The 19,795-nt window shown below is 46.0% G+C and overlaps 1 protein-coding gene across 7 annotated transcripts in view; it reads right to left on the reverse strand.

The window, feature by feature from the left end:
• Positions 1 to 19,795, reverse strand: part of fgf13a (fibroblast growth factor 13a) — a 218,285-nt gene that overhangs the window by 2,897 nt on the left and 195,593 nt on the right. For all 7 annotated transcript variants that reach the window (XM_021583849.3, XM_021583850.3, XM_090219623.1 and 4 more), the window contains one exon: positions 1,487 to 1,685. In XM_021583849.3, the coding sequence (XP_021439524.1) occupies positions 1,487 to 1,685 (199 nt within the window). The remainder of the gene's footprint in view (positions 1 to 1,486; positions 1,686 to 19,795) is intronic.

A 19,795-nucleotide genomic window follows, 5' to 3' on the forward strand; every position in this document is an offset into this window, starting at 1 on the left:
TCAGCATCCCCTATTGAAGAACTAGATCTGGCATTTGGGTTCTGAGAGAAATGCGCCTTTTTGGCCTGATTTGTAGTTTCGGAATGAAAGCAATGTATTGTATGTTTAACATTTTCTGGGGATGAAAGCGAGCTCCCCTATTTCCTTTATTATGATTACATTATTTAGCCATTTTCGGTTTCTTGACATAAAACAATCTTTTAAAACAACCATGCACAACAACTCCTATTCATTGTCATTCTCAGTGATTCTTCAGTGATCTCAGTGAGCAGAGATGTGGATTTTTAATGAGCTACTGGTCAATTGGTCGGTGGATGAGAGCAGACCAGCCAACCTGGGAGAGAAAGCATCATCGTCATTACAGCTGCCTGTTTGCTGTGCCTTTCTGCCCTTGTGAAAAAGGGGTTGAAAGGGATTCAATGCCCAGTGCATCACTCTCCAATGCCCTCCTGCCCTCATTTAGGCACTCCAACTTATTTTACTTTTTTAACCATGATTTTCAGAACGTACATGAACGGGATAACAATGTATTTGTGATAGTCTCTTTAGTCTGTAAATTGTAACCATAAAAGGAGCTTGGAACTGACAGATCCAAATGACCGAATGACTGATCGTCTGATCAGATTTTTTACAGAAATTGCTAGCCGCTCGGGTGCTCATTTCTCGTCGGTTGAGTAATTTGGGTCGCTAGTGGTTCTTTTACTTTGAGGAGGAATTTTCATCTGAAAGCTCATCCTTTCATCTTGTGGAAGTGGAGTACTGATGCTTTCTCGCGCTCTTTTTTCTCGTTCAGGTAAGCCTGTGTGTTTATCTAGATGAAAGAGGTTTGGCCTTTTTAACATGAACAGATCCATCTATCCAGCACCCAATCATACCCCCTCTTTCCCTCTCCTCCCATGAGGCACCTGGCCTGGTTGGCCAAGACATTAGCGTTAAAAAGCCTAGCTGTCACTGTTCAAAACAGGCAGAACTGTATCATTCCTGCAGCTTTTTGCCATGGACATTGCCAATGCCTTTTCCACTGTCTGGCTCCAGTGAAGTATGAATCGCTTTTGGGAAGCGCTCAATAGCCCCGCCCACACACCATTGCCTCCGAGCAGAACACCCTCCGAGCAGAACACCCAGCGGCAGGGTAGCTGAGAGCAGCCTTTCTCCAGGCAGTAGGGAGATACTACCCACATTGAGGGAGGGGAAGAGAGGGAGAATAGGTAAAGGGAACAGGGACATTTAATTAAAGAGAAGCCTTGTGTTTTTGGGCAGGAAAGTCTCCCATTCATACAAATAACCGCTGCCAAAGCTCAGTGCTCCAGGCTATAGTGAATCACCAATAAACGTTCATTTGCAATGTAATGGCCTTGGGAGAATAATCAAGAAACATACTTTTTTTAAGTAAAGTTTCCTAAGAAACCTATTTTTCTCCATTGTCTTCAAAATCGAGCCAAGCACCGTATAAGCACCGTATAGTTAAAAAGATGGACAGACTCACCTTTCAAAGGCTTGGGAAGGAAGTGGCCTGCTGGCTTGTTCTTCTTCACATGGTTTCCCTTCATTATCTCCCCCTCTTTATTCAGACCAAGGTACCAGCCCCTACCAGACTGCTGCTGTCTGTAGATCATGGAGGAGTAGGTCACGTAGTAGTTCTCAAACACCGACTCTTTGAACTTACACTCCGGGGTGAAGTGTTCCTGAGGAGAGAGAGAGAGAGAGAGGGAGGGAGAGAGAGAAGACATGATGAGCCTTGGAGACGGGCGGGACACTGATGAAGGAGGTTTGAAGAGTCCTTCTCATATCTTGATTTTTAGTAAATGAGAGGCACTGAGATATGAAGCATCATTACTTAAGAACAGGAGTTGAAGGCAAGACTCAAACACACACCCTTGCTCAGAGAGTACACACACTCAAGAGTTGAACAATCCTTATACAGCATCTGACTCAAGACATACAGCTCTCAATGCTTACCAAATTACCACTGTATTTTCAAAAGCTTCTATGTTCATCATTGCAAATAATTAATAGCTTTAAGCCATAGATACAAATTACCATTAATTAAACATAAGATTAAACGTTAATTATAATTTTACTCTGCAGTTTTAATAATGTATGGGACAATTAATAATTACATTTGTTGGAGGATGTTCCCTCTGCAGAGGCTTTGTAATAGACGACATGATTACTATGTATTAGTCAATCCTTCACCAAACTATTGCCCTCTCCCAGCAGTGGGAATCAACAGGTTCAACCGCTTTCCAGTAAACAGGGCATGAACTGTGTGTGTGTGTGTGTGTGTGTGTGTGTGTGTGTGTGTGTGTGTGTGTGTGTCTGTGTGTGTGTGTGTGCGTCCTCACAAGCACACTTGCCTGTGTGTAATGCACTCCGTTTTGCAAACTCGCCTCTATTGTAGTTTTCTATAATATAGGGAGATGGAATTATCTGTTGAGACAACCGCTGTTATACTACCGTACTAAAGCACTGTTCTTCCTGCTTTCTCTGTCGGCTCCTAATTACCTTGCAACTGCTTTCTGCCTGGGAACCATCTATGCATTCAGTCTACAGTGGCAGAAACACCAATAAACTAAACCTGAGGTATTTAAATCTGAGACTTGGTTGGAAGTTATGCTGGTTTCTCACTCTTCTTGAGCCGACATTGCTTATCATGCGCGCTTCTGCCTAATTGATTGATTGATCCTGTCATTTCATTGGCTGACTGTTTCTTTAAATAAGATCTCTTTGTTGTTTGAGGGGGAAGGTGCAGGTAAGAGAGACGTTTCCATGAGGCCGGCTGTTAGTGTGTAACTGGCTGACTAAGTTGAGAGCATACATTCGATTTTTCTTCATTTGAAGTTGAATTAATGTTTAGGTAGTGCTTCCCTTGACCCGGCACCAGAACCTGTTTTTGTTAGTATATTTGATGTTGGTCTCTCCTGTGTGCTCCTTGGCTAGGCTTAATAGCGAAGTCTTGAGGTTTTGATTAACGGTGAAGGAGAAAATAACTTGCAACCGGTTGACTTTATTTTGTCACTTTAAGAACCTGTATGTTTTGCCTCCTGAGTGGAGCAGCGGTCTAAGGCAGGGCTTGAGGCGTCATTATGTGTTTCAGAGGACGCGTGGCTCTCGACCTTCGCCTCGCCCAAGTCCGTGGGGGAGTTGCCGCGATGGGACAAGACTGTAACTACCAATTAGAAGTCACGAAAAAAGGATAAAAAAAAAAAAAGTAACCTGTATGTTCGGCAAATCTTGGGTGTTGTAGGATCGGCTACCCTTAAGGCTCTACTAAATCCGCATCACTGAAGTTCAGCTTTGCAGCGTGATTGAAATTTATTAAAGGCCATGTTCCCGTTTTAGCGGAGACTGCCTTCACGGTAAATGCTGCATATGTCGGCTCAATGGGAAATAACCTTTGCTTTTCTATCGCGGAATCTAATCTTCACAGATTGAATAGAGCCTCTAATTTCTCTCTCGCCTCGCACAACAGGCATGTGGACTCTGGTAAATCAATGACATTGATCAATCACGTAATCACCAGGGAGAAAGGAAAACGTGGAAAAAATATTTTACTACACAGGGTTAAACTATAATGGCAGTCCTATAGCAACTTGGCAAACGCTTTAGAGAGGAGAGAATTGACATGTTTTTCAGACTGGGACAAGCTAGTATTGCTCAGTTGTACCACAGTGGATGTCGGTCATAAAATGGATGATGGGTCCTGGACCACATATACAGTGCCTTGCGAAAGTATTCGGCCTCCTTGAACTTTGCGACCTTTTGCCACATTTCAGGCTTCAAACATAAAGATAAAACTGTATTTTTTTTGTGAAGAATCAACAACAAGTGGGACACAATCATGAAGTGGAACGACATTTATTGGATATTTCAAACTTTTTTAACAAATCAAAAACTGAAAAATTGGGCGTGCAAAATTATTCAGCCCCCTTAAGTTAATACTTTGTAGCGCCACCTTTTGCTGCGATTACAGCTGTAAGTCGCTTGGGGTATGTCTCTATCAGTTTTGCACATTGAGGGACTGACATTTTTTCCCATTCCTCCTTGCAAAACAGCTCGAGCTCAGTGAGGTTGGATGGAGAGCATTTGTGAACAGCAGTTTTCAGTTCTTTCCACAGATTCTCGATTGGATTCAGGTCTGGACTTTGACTTGGCCATTCTAACACCTGGATATGTTTATTTTTTAACCATTCCATTGTAGATTTAGCTTTGTTTTGGATCATTGTCTTGTTGGAAGACAAATCTCCGTCCCAGTCTCAGGTCTTTTGCAGACTCCATCAGGTTTTCTTCCAGAATGGTCCTGTATTTGGCTCCATCCATCTTCCCATCAATTTTAACCATCTTCCCTGTCCCTGCTGAAGAAAAGCAGGCCCAAACCATGATGCTGCCACCACCATGTTTGACAGTGGGGATGGTGTGTTCAGCTGTGTTGCTTTTACGCCAAACATAATGTTTTGCATTGTTGCCAAAAAGTTCAATTTTGGTTTCATCTGACCAGAGCTCCTTCTTCCACATGTTTGGTGTGTCTCCCAGGTGGCTTGTGGCAAACTTTAAACAACAATTTTTATGGATATCTTTAAGAAATGGCTTTCTTCTTGCCACTCTTCCATAAAGGCCAGATTTGTGCAATATATGACTGATTGTTGTCCTATGGACAGAGTCTCCCACCTCAGCTGTAGATCTCTGCAGTTCATCCAGAGTGATCATGGGCCTCTTGGCTGCATCTCTGATCAGTATTCTCCTTGTATGAGCTGAAAGTTTAGAGGGACGACCAGGTCTTGGTAGATTTGCAATGGTCTGATACTCCTTCCATTTCAATATTATCGCTTGCACAGTGCTCCTTGGGATGTTTAAAGCTTGGGAAATCTTTTTGTATCCAAATCCGGCTTTAAACTTCTTCACAACAGTATCTCGGACCTGCCTGGTGTGTTCCTTGTTCTTCATGATGCTCTCTGCGCTTTTAACGGACGTCTGAGACTATCACAGTGCAGGTGCATTTATACGGAGACTTGATTACACACAGGTGGATTGTATTTATCATCATTAGTCATTTAGGTCAACATTGGATCATTCAGAGATCCTCACTGAACTTCTGGAGAGAGTTTGCTGCACTGAAAGTAAAGGGGCTGAATAATTTTGCACGCCCAATTTTTCAGTTTTTGATTTGTTAAAAAAGTTTGAAATATCCAATAAATGTCGTTCCACTTCATGATTGTGTCCCACTTGTTGTTGATTCTTCACAAAAAAATACAGATTTATATCTTTATGTTTGAAGCCTGAAATGTGGCAAAAGGTCGCAAAGTTCAAGGGGGCCGAATACTTTCGCAAGGCACTGTATGTTGTGATCATGACAAACTATCACCAGTGGAGTAAAATTAAAGAAACCTTAAAAGAAAATGACTCAAGTGAAAGTCACCCAGTAAAATACTACTTGAGTAGTCTTAAGAGTATTGGGTTTTAAATATCCTTAAGTATCAAAAGTATAAATCATTTCAAATTCCCGTATATTAAGCAACCCAGATGGCACGATTTTCTGGTTTAATTTATTTACGGATAGCCAGGGGAACACTTCAATAGTCAGATATCAGTTACAAACGAAGCATTTGTGTTTAGTGAGTCTGCCAGATCAGAGGCAACAAGATCCCTCTAAACTTTCAGCTCATACAAGGAGAATACTGATCAGAGATGCAGCCAAGAGGCCCATGATCACTCTGGATGAACTGCAGAGATCTACAGCTGAGGTGGGAGATAAATGTGTGAATTAGACAATTGTCCTGCTAAGCATTCAAAATGTAACGAGTCGTTTTGGGTGTCGGGAAAATGACGCTTTTCCCTGACACCCGAAATAACTTGTTACATTTTGAATGCTTAGCAGGTAAAAAAGTGCATTATTTTCTTTAGGAATGTAGTGAAGTAAAAGTTGTCAAATATACATAGTAAAGTACAGATGCTAAAAAAAAATGACTTAAGTGGTACTTTAAAGTATTTTACACCACTGACTATCAGTCACCCAGTCATCAAGAAAGCCATCAGGCTTTCCCAACACAATACTACTCTCTGGAGAGTTCCCATTCAACATCATTATTCCTCAAAAAGAAGCAGGAGGGAGTGCAACACTAGATGAAATGCACATTTGCGTGTTTGTGTAGTCATACATCCACTCTGGGCTGGAGTCTCTACACATGTATAGTCCACCTACAGTTGAAGAACAACTTTGTGTGTTTGTGTAGTCATACATCCACTCTGGGCTGGAGTCTCTACACATGTATAGTCCACCTACAGTTGAAGAACAACTCTGTGTGTTTGTGTAGTCATACATCCACTCTGGGCTGGAGTCTCTACACATGTATAGTCCACCTACAGTTGAAGAACAACTCTGTGTGTTTGTGTAGTCATACATCCACTCTGGGCTGGAGTCTCTACACATGTATAGTCCACCAACAGTTGAAGAACAACTCTGTGTGTTTGTGTAGTCATACATCCACTCTGGGCTGGAGTCTCTACACATGTATAGTCCACCTACAGTTACAGAACAACTCCGTTCTCGTTGTATTCACCTAACTTTGAATGAGGACTCAACTCTTTTGCCAGTTCACTTCACCTATTTTGTGGCTGGAGTCCTCTTTGCGTTCACATTGCTATGTTTAGAAAGGAACCAATATCTTTTTCCAACATTCAGCATTGATGTAGCGTTGTGCTAGCATTGATTTTGTGGTTAGTGTTATCTGAAATTCTTGGGACGTCCCTACCCTGACTCCTAACCTTAACCCCTACCCTTACCTTAACCTAAACTTAACCCTTACCTTTACCATTTTAAATGTCAACTTCAATGTGTAATGTCAGAGTTGGGACATCACAAGGATCCCGTCCCGGATAGCAATGACCTTGATTTTGTACCCTATGTTGTGATTCTCACCAAATATGTTGTCTTCTCACACCATTCAAACCCCACAATCAATAAACAGCTTATGAAGCTATCTTAGCTTATAGATCAACATATTGCAAACAAATAATCTGAACATCATGTCAGTACAAAACTATATATTTGAATCTGTGCATCCTTGACAATCTCTAATCAATATCCATAAACAGCACACGTTCTTTTCCCACGAACCTGCACATCATCTTCTCTCACCAATGTGAGGGGTTATGGCAGGGGAAATGGTGTTGCAGTAGTCTACTGTGTGGTGTGGGAATAATGACACGCGAACGTGGAGAGCTTTGTGTTCACATTGCCCTTTTGAGACTACCTCTCAAAATGGTCTCAGTTCGGTTCGCTTCCAGGGCTCTTTTGAGGGTTCTGAGCTCCTTTGGAGTGTTCACACTCCACCCCCAAAAATGAAGGGAACCACCCTGAGTTCACAAATTGTCTGAAATGGACCAAGTGTGAATACACCTTCAGTGTAGATAAATATTCTCAGCTCATCTCTCATCCTCCCTTGTCCCTGTCACTCCCAGAGCCAGTCCTGGCCCAGACCGTGGTGACAGGAACACTGCTGTTGTCAGACAGCGCCGGTGACATGGCACCTCCATGGAGACTTCCTGTCAGCTCAACCCTGGCACACCGCTAAGCTACCATGACACCGAAGGAGAACACTGGAAGGGCCCTATTCATACTTAGGAAATGTACACTTTCCTACGTACTTCTCAGTAGTTGGTATTCAGCCAGGCTTCCCCCCAAAATTGACAAAATTAATAAAATAATACATTTTTATTTCACCTTTATTTAATCAGGTAGGCTAGTTGAGAACAAGTTATCATTTACAACTGCGACCTGGCCAAGATAAAGCATAGCAGTGTGAACAGACAACACAGAGTTGCACATGGAGTAAACAATTAACAAGTCAATAACACAGAAAAAAAGGCTATATACATTGTGTGCAAAAGGCATGAGGAGGTAGGCGAATAATTACAATTTAGCAGATTGACACTGGAGTGATAAATGATCAGATGGTCATGTACAGGTAGAGATACTGGTGTGCAAAAGAGCAGAAAAGTAAATAAATATAAACAGTATGGGGATGAGGTAGGTAAATTGGGTGGGCTATTTACCGATAGACTATGTACAGCTGCAGCGATAGCAGATGTTTGAAGTTGGTGAGGGAGATAAGTCTCCAACTTCAGCGATTTTTGCAATTCGCTCCAGTCACAGGCAGCAGAGAACTGGAGCGAAAGGCGGCCAAATGAGGTGATGAGGGATGAGGGATTAGGGATGATCAGTGAGATACACCTGCTGGAGCGCGTGCTACGGGTGGATGTTGCCATCGTGACCAGTGAACTGAGATAAGGCGGAGCTTTACCTAACATGGACTTGTAGATGACCTGGAGCCAGTGGGTCTGGCGACGAATATGTAGCGAGGGCCAGCCGACTAGAGCATACAGGTCGCAGTGGTGGGTGGTATAAGGTGCTTTAGTAACAAAACGGATGGCACTGTGATAAAATGCATCCAGTTTGCTGAGTAGAGTATTGGAAGCTATTTTGTAGATGACATCGCCGAAGTCGAGGATCGGTAGGATAGTCAGTTTTACTAGGGTATTTGATTTTAGATTGGAGATGTTTGATATGAGTCTGGAAGGAGAGTTTACAGTCTAGCCAGACACCTAGGTACTTATAGATGTCCACATATTCTAGGTTGGAACCATCCAGGGTGGTGATGCTAGTCGGGTGTGCGGGTGCAGGCAGCGAACGGTTGAAAATGCATGCATTTGGTTTTACTAGCGTTTAAGAGCAGTTGGAGGCCACGGAAGGAGTGTTGTATGGCGTTGAAGCTCGTTTGGAGGTTACATAGCACAGTGTCCAAGGAAGGGCCGGAAGTATACAGAATGGTGTCGTCTGTGTAGAGGTGGATCAGGGAATCGCCCGCAGCAAGAGCAACATCATTGATATATACAGAGAAAAGAGTCGGCCGAAGAATTGAACCCTGTGGCACCCCCATAGAGACTGCCAGAGGACCGGACAACATGCCCTCCGATTTGACACACTTAACTCTGTCTGCAAAGTAGTTGGTGAACCAGGCAAGGCAGTCATTAGAAAAACCGAGGCTACTGAGTCTGCCGATAAGAATATGGTGATTGACAGTCAAAAGCCTTGGCAAGGTCTATGAAGACGGCTGCACAGTACTGTCTTTTATCGATGGCGGTTATGATATCGTTTAGTACCTTGAGCGTGGCTGAGGTGCACCCGCGACCGGCTCGGAAACCAGATTGCACAGCGGAGAAGGTACGGTGGGATTCAAGATGGTCAGTGACCTGTTTGTTGACTTGGCTTTCGAAGACCTTAGATAGGCAGTGCAGGATGGATATAGGTCTGTAACAGTTTGGGTCCAGGGTGTCTCCCCCTTTGAAGAGGGGGATGACTGCGGCAGCTTTCCAATCCTTGGGGATCTCAGACGATATGAAAGAGAGGTTGAACAGGCTGGTAATAGGGGTTGCGACAATGGCGGCGGATAGTTTCAGAAATAGAGGGTCTAAATTGTCAAGCCCAGCTGATTTGCGCATGAATAAATGTAATTCAACCACTGAAAACCCTCCCACTTGCTGGCTGACAGATTTTCTCGTAGGGTTTCAGTAAAGGTATCTAAAGCCATCCCTTTAGAGTTGGTGTACCTTTTCATTTGAATGGGAATTTTCTCGACAGACAATAAAGAACGGTTCAGAATACTAGGGATCAATTAAAGAACGGTTCAGAATACTAGGGATCAATTAAAGAACGGTTCAGAATACTAGGGATCAATTAAAGAAAGCCATGTTAATATTTGTAAAAAAGCTTTGCAACAATTTGGTAGATTTAAAAATACTATTTAGGGTTATCAAAGTACTCATGAATAATAATTTTAAAAAACTAGAAAAATTGGAAGGTGAGAGTAGTTTACAATAGGGGTTGAACAGTATTCCTATAAATCTGTCCTAATAATCCTCACTAATCATGGAACTGTGATGACAACGGACCAGTCGTTTTGAACCGTGCTCCAGGCTCCAGGTTTAAACTGCGGCTGTGCATATGGCCTGAGTTCCATAATGATACAAAAAGGCTACCTGCCACAAATGACTGCACAACTTGTAATACGTTGGCCTAATATGATGCACTATTGCTAGCGATCCTCCAGAACAACCACACGAATGTGACTGAGGTAAGGAAGTTAAACTAACGATGTAATGGAATGACGCAAAATGTAAGGAAACTAACGCTAAAGTGACAGTTCTGAATGCATGCGGGTATTACTAACGGTGGCTATACAGTGAAGGCTGGGCAAATCATTTCAACTTTATAGAAATCATAAATCAACTCGGTAGGTTTGGCACTATACTGTGATTTGCGCATGTCTACAGAAGCTTGAGTCTCCAAATTACACCCCTGCAGGTTTCACCCCCCTCGTGTTCGTGTCGTGGATGAGATCTTGGTGGGCTATACTCGGCCTTGTCTCAGGGTAGTAGGTTGGTGGTTGAAAATATCCATCTAGTGGTGTGGGGGCTGGACTTTGGCAAAGTGGGTGGGGTTATATCCTGCCTGGTCGGACGGGGCCACAGTGTCTCCTGACCCCTCTGGAGCATTTCTCCTGTCTTACCCGGTGTCCTGTGTGAATTTAAGTATGCTCCCTCTAATTCTCTCTCTCTGTCTCTCTCTTTCTCTCTTCTCTCTAACGACCTGAGCACTAGGACCTTGCCTCAGGACTACCTGGCCTGATGACTTCTTGCTGTCCCCAGTTCTCCTGGTCGTGCTGCTGCTCCAGTTTCAACTGTTCTGCCTGCGGCTTAGGAACCCTGACCTGTTCATTGTCCCGGACCTGCTGTTTTAGACTCTCTCCAACTGAGGCGGTAGGGTAGCCTTGTGGTTAGAGCGTTGGACTAGTAACCGGAAGGTTGCAAGTTCAAACCCCCGAGCTGACAAGGTACACTGTCGTTCTGCCTCTGAACAGGCAGTTAACCTACTCCAGGCCTCTTAACTGACTTGCCTAGTTAAATAAAGGTAAAAGACAACTCCTGAGGTGCTGACCTGTTACACCCTCTACAACCACTGTGATTATTATTATTTAACCCTGCTGGTCATCTATGAACGTTTGAACATCTTGGCCATGTACTGTTATAATCTCCACCAGGCACAGCCAAAAGAGGACTGGCTTCCCTTCAGAGCCTGGTTCCTCTCTAGGTTTCTTCCTAGGTTCCTGCCTTTCTAGGGAGTTTTTCCTAGCCACCGTGTTTCTGCATTGCTTGCTGTTTGGGGTTTTAGGCTGGGTTTCTGTATAACACTTTGTGATATCGGCCGATGTAAAAAGGGCATAATAAATACATTTGATTGATAAGGCCAGCATTTCCTAAACTTCACAGTAGAAAAGGTGATGTGCTGCAGTTTACTGTCATATTACCGGTTTCACATTTGTCTCCAGCGATCATAAGGTAAAATCAATCTAAAACAATTGTCATTTACATTTACAATCCCCTTATCCAAACGGCTAACTCAGTCATCTAGGTTTGTGGCTATACTGTCATTTGCAACGCAATATTAGGAAGGTGTTCCTATGGTTTGGCATACTCAGTGTATGTCGGTATCTAGTTGCTTGACAAAGTCCTAAAATTTCAGAAGGATAAAAAAAATAGTTTTGGAAATCGTGACGTTTTTGACCCTTTGGCGTCAAAATGACCCCCCTTGCTGGTGCTTTTTTTAAAAAGTGTCCTAGTTGTATATGTATATGCATGCAGGCTGCTAAATATATGTTGTTGTTAACCTGGTCATCAACAGTCTACTCTAACAAACGCCAAGGAAATGAAGGACCGTTAGGGGAGGGGTCGTGTCTGCTGCAGTCAGTTCTGCCTTTGATGACAGACAGAGCCCGAGCTAGCCCCCAGGGTGTACTGTCTCTCTATGTCTGTGTCTGAACCAAATGACAGATGAAGAAGTCTTTGACTGTTCTGACTTCTGAGAAGCAGGGTAACTGAGACTCCTTCCCTCTGTAAGGAGTACAGTTCTCAACCATTCTCCCAGAAAATGCTCTTCACAGTTTAAAAAGATTCAGAGATGGGGTTTTCCACTTATATAACTGTTCCGTTAGCGCGCGACCATGGCTAATGCTTTGGTTTGAAGGTCAGATAAAACCAATTAAACCCTCGTACTGAAATGCAAATCTGCTTTAGGAGAGAGGGATCGGATTAAACTCGTTTGAGTTCTATCTGGTGAAAGGTAATTCATTATAATTGCATTAATGAAATCAACAAAAACAGTGCAGGGGAGGCGGCAAACGAAGAGGATGCTGAAATGGACTGTTATTTTCCCAAAATACTAAACTGGGTTGAATGTTTAAATGCAACACATTTAAAACCTGGGACAACAACATCCTGAAAACAAGTGTCAACAGCCTAAAGAGCCATTAATGGTGATCTTTCTCCTAATGCTGTGCGCTTTATTTCCCTGTGCTTTGGCCATGCATCAGCCTGCCTCTCTCTGACCGCCAAGCCCAGGCATTTGTCTAGCCGTGAGGAGGCAGAGAGCAGTTAGTTTAAAGGTAGTAAGTTAGCGCAATACATCTGCTCTTGTTCTCTATTTTTCTGTATGTTTTCCTCTCTCCCTCATTGCTCTTCAACCCTTTCTCTCGAGTCCCCCCATTCTCCATTACTCACTCCCCCAATCTCTCTTCCCGCTCTCCTGCCCTTCCTCCCACATCTCCCTCTCTCTGTGATTACCATGGCGAGCAAACAGCGTATCGAGCATGGAGAGGCGAGGCAGTATTCATTCCTGTGCCGTGCTCTAACAGCTTGGTGGGAAAACGATGGGCTGCTCAGCTTTTGATCCAGGAGTCCTGTTCTACCTCCATTAATGAGCTTATGTGGATTTGGCTCGCTGCAGTCACCCTGGAGTGGAGTGAATGGCTATGGATGACAGGCGCATGCAGATAGACACAGACACATTGAGAGCCAAATGGAAGCGATTGCCAGCCTCGCCTTATTGAACTAGATTGGGTCTATGGAGGACAGAGACACTTTTAGAGCCAAGATGGAAGGGATTTCCAGAAACCCCTGTTCTATTCTAAGGAAGACAGAAGAATCTGACACAAGGAGGAGCCAAGATGGAGGGAAACCCTAGTCCTATTCTATTAGAGTCTCTTTGACAGAGGAGGCTGGATCCACATGACTCCAGTGGCTGCATCAGTTTCTCCCTCAGTCAATAGTAATGGCTAGTGTTCAGTAAAACCCACGGTGCGGTGAAAAAAGGCCAACACCATTTTAATCACGACTATCCAGAGCTAGACGGAGCAAAACACATCTCGGCAAATTGGTGCGGGGGAACATTATTTTAGATAGAAAGAAAAAAACGAGAGAGGAGAGAAAAAGCTATCTGCATGGAAATGATATGCCCTCCTCTCCTCCTCCTCCTCTCCTCCCCAAGCCTGGCTGTCTATGACTGGTGGTTTGGGTACACAGACTTAAAATTATCCCATTAGAATACATGGCTTTACTTGGAGCACAGGACAATGCAGAGAGGGACAGCAGTGAGCTGATGACTCCCCCTGTTGAAATGCTGCACAGCTGGAAGCCTTCACACACATCAAGGGGCTGAGAGCAGAGAGATATGCTTCTAGTATAGGCAGCTATTATTATAGTGTACTGTGCCGACAGTAACAATATCATTCTGTAACGACCTACAGTATTAAAGCCCATATCACATGGAAAATCAATGAGGCTAAATGTGACCAATGAGATTAAAGATAAGAGTCATTTTTTTTGGAGTGTGTCATGTTGCCATGGCTGGAAATCAATCTTAGCTACATGTCAAAGCTGTGATTAAAAGGGGGTGTGAGAGAGAGTACACACACACACCCTTACTGTGTACCCCTCTCACCGCCCCCTATCACCGTAGCTATGTTGTGTATTGCAGTCAATGAGTCATGTTGGTGGGAGCTTTATGATCCATATCTTATTTGGTTTTATTGTGACTACAACATAGGGAAACCCCACGGTCTCACCCCTCTCCTCTCCTCCCTGTCACCATCCCCACCCCTGCCTCACTGTACCTCCCCTCCCACATAGGGTATCCCCTGCCTCGGCGGTAACTGAGTGAGTGTGTGTGTGTAAACGTGTTAGACAGAGAGTGAACAAGGGAGGTGGGTAAGGGAGTATGTATAGAGGAACACATGCAAGAGATGGTTGTTGTAATGTGTTTGTTTATGTGTGTGAGAGAGGGAGATAAGCTCACCCCCTCACTCTTCTTCACTGTTCTATCTTCCCCTCTGTCCCCATATATCTCTCAACCTCATCATTTTGTCAGGCACTCTCTCAGCCTCCTTTAATCATATCGATCACTCTCTCCGTTCCTACATCCATCTATTTTAAAGTACATATCCCATTCCTTTAAGAGGTGTCCTTTATGCTCACTGATTCACTTTAACCCTCTCTCCACAGACATGTATACAGCACCTTCAGTGTCTTTCACCATAAACCCTGCTTACATACATACAGACTTTTACATTTTAGTCATTTAGCAGACGCTCTTACCAAGAGCTAAGTGCACATTGGAAGACGTTTCACCGAGTTGGCTCGGGGATTCGAACCAGCGACCTATCGGTTACTGGCCCAACGCTCTTAACCACTAGGCTACCTGCCACACATACTGTACACACATACTCCTCTTCGTCAGGCATCACAGACAGTTCTCTAGAACCTGGGGGGGGTTCAGATTTACAGCAGTGGAGGGATATCCCAGTGCAGTTTAGCGATAGCGCCTTAACACTTTACGACCCAATAGCTTCAGCAATGGGGGCAATGTTTACAGGCTGACACAAGCACTGAGTGTGACGTGCTGCATGAGGTTTCCCCAGCTCATCTGTGATATCAACACACACACAGACATAAAACAATACAAGCACTACAACACAATACTACAGCCCTGTGAGTTTTATAGAGTGTAATGCATATTCAATGCCTTGCTGTAGCCGTGCCAAGAAAGAAAACACAATCAATTACCATTTACCCTGAAATTGCAATCAAATGAATGCACAGTTGTAATTAAAACCCAATAATGTTCCCCCGAGGCGCGGCAGTGGAACAAGAAATAAAGGCATAATGGATCTGATCTTCTCTGTAAGAGTATTGGCGCCACTCTTCGCGCCCGAGCACAAATCGATGCTGCCAGTCCTGTGCCTGCGCCCAGTGCCCATATTCTACTAACTGAAACGACACCAATAGAATCAAGGCCGAGCCGTGTGCTGGTGTCTTTACAGCAGTGTCAAAGCCTGGGAGACTCACAAAGATTATGGCGCCGCCACCGCTCACTATCCTCTCTCCCAAACAAATCTGTCTAAATGCCTTCCCTTTTCAATGGCCTCACTATTTTACTATTTAGTCACTGAGTGGCAGTGGAATAAAAAACACTTTTTTTTATCCCCAGATAAAAAGAACATTTACAATGTGTTAATTTGTTCGGAATAGATTTGGAGGCTCTAAGCTGGTGGAAAAGCTTTTGCAAATACAAAATACAAACACACACTCATACAGGCACAAAACACACACTATGGCTGGTTAATGACCCTCGAGAGGATCCCTGCGATAGGGACAGCTATTTTGCAGAGTTATTGTGCTTCTGGGTGGAAAAACAGGGGTGCATATTTCATAACCTTTTTCCACCATGCAAACACACATACTCAAACATACCCACAGGGACAGAAGAAGAACAGCATTAAAAGCAGTACAACTTCACACCTTTTAACCTTTAACCAAATTATTTTCATACACTGTTACACAACCTCCGTACATTATGTAAGATCTGCACAATTCGAACATGATAATTTGGAAACCCAAACTACAATGTTTCCATTCCTTTTATATGTTATTGTCTCCATGCCCACTAGTCCCCCCCCCCCCCTAGACTCAGACTGGAACCCTGGTGACAGACTCTACTCCCAGTGACCCACAGATAAATAAATGACCAAACTTCAAAGGCACCTTTGGAGAAATACCATAGACACTATTTAGACTAGCTTGTAAGGAGGGTGCGTGTTGGTGGCAGGGAAGTCAGGTGCAGGAGAACGAACTTGGTATAAATGGAGTTGTTTAATAAATGCTGACAGACCTCCAAAATGTACAAAATAACAAAGTGGGTACAAAACCCGTCGCCTCACCAACACTAAATAGAACATCACAGACAAAAAAAACAATCTCCGACAAGGACATGAGGGGAAACAGAGGGTTAAATACACAACATGTAATTGATGAGATTGGAACCAGGTGTGAAGGAAGCCAAGACAAAACCAATGGGAAATCAAAAATGGATCAGTGATGGCTAGAAGGTCGATGACGTCGACCGCCGAACACCGCCTGAAAAAGGAGAGGGACCGACTTCGGCGGAAGTCGTGACAGTACCCCCTCCCTGACGTGCGGCCCCAGCAGGGCATCAGCGCCGACCTCGGGGACGACCCGGAGGGCAGGGCGCAGCGCCATCTGGATGGAGACAGTGGAAATCTCGCAGCATGGAAGGATCCAACACATCCTCCACCGGAACCCAGCATCTCTCCTCCGGACCATACCCCTCCCAGTCCACGAGGTACTGAAGGCCCCTTGCCCGACGTCTCGAATCCAGTATGGAATGAACGGAGAAGGTTTCGGGTCGAGAGCCAGACCCTGTCCCCCGTTGCGAACACCGGTGCCTCACTGCGGTGACGGTCTGCACCAACTTTCTGGCACAGTACAACGAGCTGAAGGTGGACATGGACGGCATCCCATGTTTCTTCCGCATGCCGGAACCAGTCGTCCATCGCAGGAGCCTCGGTCTGACTCTGATGCCAAGGAGCCAGAACTGGCTGATACCCCAATACACACTGGAAGGGAGAGAGGTTAGTGGAGGAGTGGCGGAGTGAGTTCTGGGCCATCTCTGCCCAGGGTACGAATGCCGCCCATTCCCCCGGCCGATCCTGGCAATAAGACCTCAGAAACCTACCCACATCCTGGTTAACTCTCCACCTGCTCGTTACTCTCGGGGTGAAAACCTGAGGTAAGGCTGACTGAGACCCCCAGACGTTCCATGAACGCGTTCCAGACCCTTGACGTGAACTGGGGACCCCGATCAGACACTATATCCTCAGGCACCCCGTAGTGCCGGAAGACGTGTGTAAACAGGGCCTCTGCAGTCTGTAGGGCCGTAGGGAGACCGGGCAGAGGGAGCAGAAGACAGGACTTAGAAAAATGATCCATAACGACCAGGATCGGGGTGTTACCCTGTGAAGGTGGAAGATCGGTTATGAAATCCACTGACAGGTGCGACCACGGCCGTTGTGGAACAGGTAAGGGTTGTAACTTATCTCTGGGCAGGAGTCTAGGAGCCTTGCACTGGGCACACACCGAGCAGGAGGAAACATAAACCCTCACGTTCTTAGCTAAAGTGGACCACCAGTACTTCCCACTAAGACAACGCACCGTCCGACCGATCCCAGGATGACCAGAGGAGGGTGACGTGTGGGCCCAACAGATCAGCCGGTCACAGACAGCAGACCGAAAGTACAGATGCCCAGCTGGACACTGAGGGGTGCGGGCTCTTCACGTGACGCCCGTTAAATGTCCGCGTCCAGCTCCCACACTACCGGCGCCACCAAACAAGAGGCGGGGCCGCTCCTCTGTGTCATACAGCCGGGACAATGCGTCTGCCTTAAGGTTCTGGGAGCCTGGTCTGTAAGAAAGGCTAAACACAATACGGGTGAAAAGCATGGCCAACCTTGCTTGGCGAGGGTTCAGTCTCCTCTCCATCTCCACCCGACATGGAAATGGAATACCCTAGGAAGGAGACGGACTGTTGGAAGAACAGGCATTTCTCAGCCTTGACGTACAGGTCATGCTCCAACAGGCGACCAAGCACTTTGCGCACCAGGGACACATGCTCGGCGCGTGTAGCGGAGTATATATACACCACTACACCCTGCCCATACAGGTCCCTGAAAATCTCGTCTACAAAAGCTTGGAAGACTGATGGCGCATTCATCAACCCATACGGCATGACGGGGTACTCATACTACCCAGAAGGGGTACTGAAAGCCGCCTTCCACTCGTCTCCCTCTCGGATCCGCACCAGATTGTAAGCGCTCCTGAGATCTAGTTTGGTGAAGAAGCGCACCCCGTGCATTGACTCTATCGCTGTGGCTATGAGCGGTAGCGGGTAACTATACCTCACCGTGATCTGATTTAGACCCCGGTAGTCAATACACGGATGCAGACCTCCCTCCTTCTTCTTCACAAAAAAGAAACTTGAGGAGACGGGTGATGTGGAGGACCGAATGTACCCCTGACGCAGGGATTCGGAGACATATGTTTCCATAGTCTCCGTCTCCGCCTGTGAGAGAGGATACACGTGACTTCTGGGAAGTGCAGCATCTACCAGGAGATCTATCGCACAATCGCCCCGTCGATGAGGTGGTAATTGAGTTGCCTTCTTTTTAGAGAAGGTGAGAGCCAAATCGGCATATTCAGGGGGAATGCGCACGGTGGAGACCTGGTCTGGACTCTCCAGCGTAGTAGCACCAACGGAAACCCCTAAACACCTACCTGAGCACTATCGCGACCACCCTGTGAGAGTCCTCTGTGGCCAATAGTGGGGTTATGACAAGCTAACCAGGGTAGGCCTAGCACCACGGGAAACGCACGAGAGTCAATAAGGAAAATAAGTTTTCTCCGTGTGACCCCCCTGCATCACCATGCCCAGAGGAGCGGTGACATCCCTAATTAACCCTGACTCTAATGGTCGACTATCTAAGGTGTGAGCGGTGAAGGGCACATCCACGTGAACAATGGGGATCCCTAAACTATGAGCTAACGCTCTATCAATGAAATTCCCAGCGCCTGTATCTACGAGTGCCTTATGCTGGAAATGTGGGGAAAACTCAGGAAAAGTGACAGACACAAACATATGTGCATTGGACTCTGGGTGAGAATGGTGCCAGCTCACCTGGGGTGATGCCAGAGCGCCCTGCCTGCTGCCTCGATTCCAAGAGGAACCAACTCGGCACCGACCAGTAATGTGACCTCTGCGGCCACAGTCTCCTTGCGCACTGCCCCTCCCAGCTCCATGGGTATCGGAGAGGGGGTGCGGGAGGATGGAACCACCAGACCCCGATCTGGACGTCCGCGAGTAGCCAGCAGGTTGTCCAGCCGGATAGACAGGTCCACTAGCTGGTCGAAAGTGAGGGTGGTGCCTCTGCAGGCCAGCTCCCGCCGTACATCCTCACGCAGACTGCAGCAGTAGTGGTCGATCAGGGCCCTGTTGTTCCATCCCGTGCCGGCAGCCAGGGTTCTAAACTCTAGGGAAAACTCCTGGACGCTCCTCGTCTCCTGCCTCAGATGGTAGAGGCGCTCACCTGCCGCTCTGCCCTCGGGTGGGTGGTCGAAGACTGCCCGGACAAGGCGGGTGAACTCCTCAAAATGGTCCAACGCCGCATCTCCCTCACTCCACACGGCGTTGGCCCACTCAAGGGCTTTCCCGGTGAGGCACGAGACGAGAGCGGACACCCTCTCATGGTCCGGGGGAGCTGGGTGGACCGTGGCCAGATAGAGGTTTAGTTGAAGGAGGAACCCCTGGCAGTTGGCAGCACTCCTGTCGTACTCCTGTGGCAAGGAGAGATGGATTCCACTGGGTTCAGGAGGGAAAGGGGCGCTCAGAAGAGACCCCGGTTGTGCTGGTGGAGGCGCTGGAAGAACTCCCTGTCTCTCCCTGCGGTCCATTGTCTGGACAACGCGATCCATGGCGGCACCCAGATGGTGAAGCATAACCACATGCTCCTGGACGCGCTCCTCCATTCTGTAAGGGGTGTGTGTTGGTGGAAGGGAA

Source organism: Oncorhynchus mykiss, chromosome 25 (genome assembly GCF_057628025.1).
Source record: "Oncorhynchus mykiss isolate SJ-2025 chromosome 25, ASM5762802v1, whole genome shotgun sequence".
NCBI lineage: Eukaryota > Metazoa > Chordata > Actinopteri > Salmoniformes > Salmonidae > Oncorhynchus > Oncorhynchus mykiss.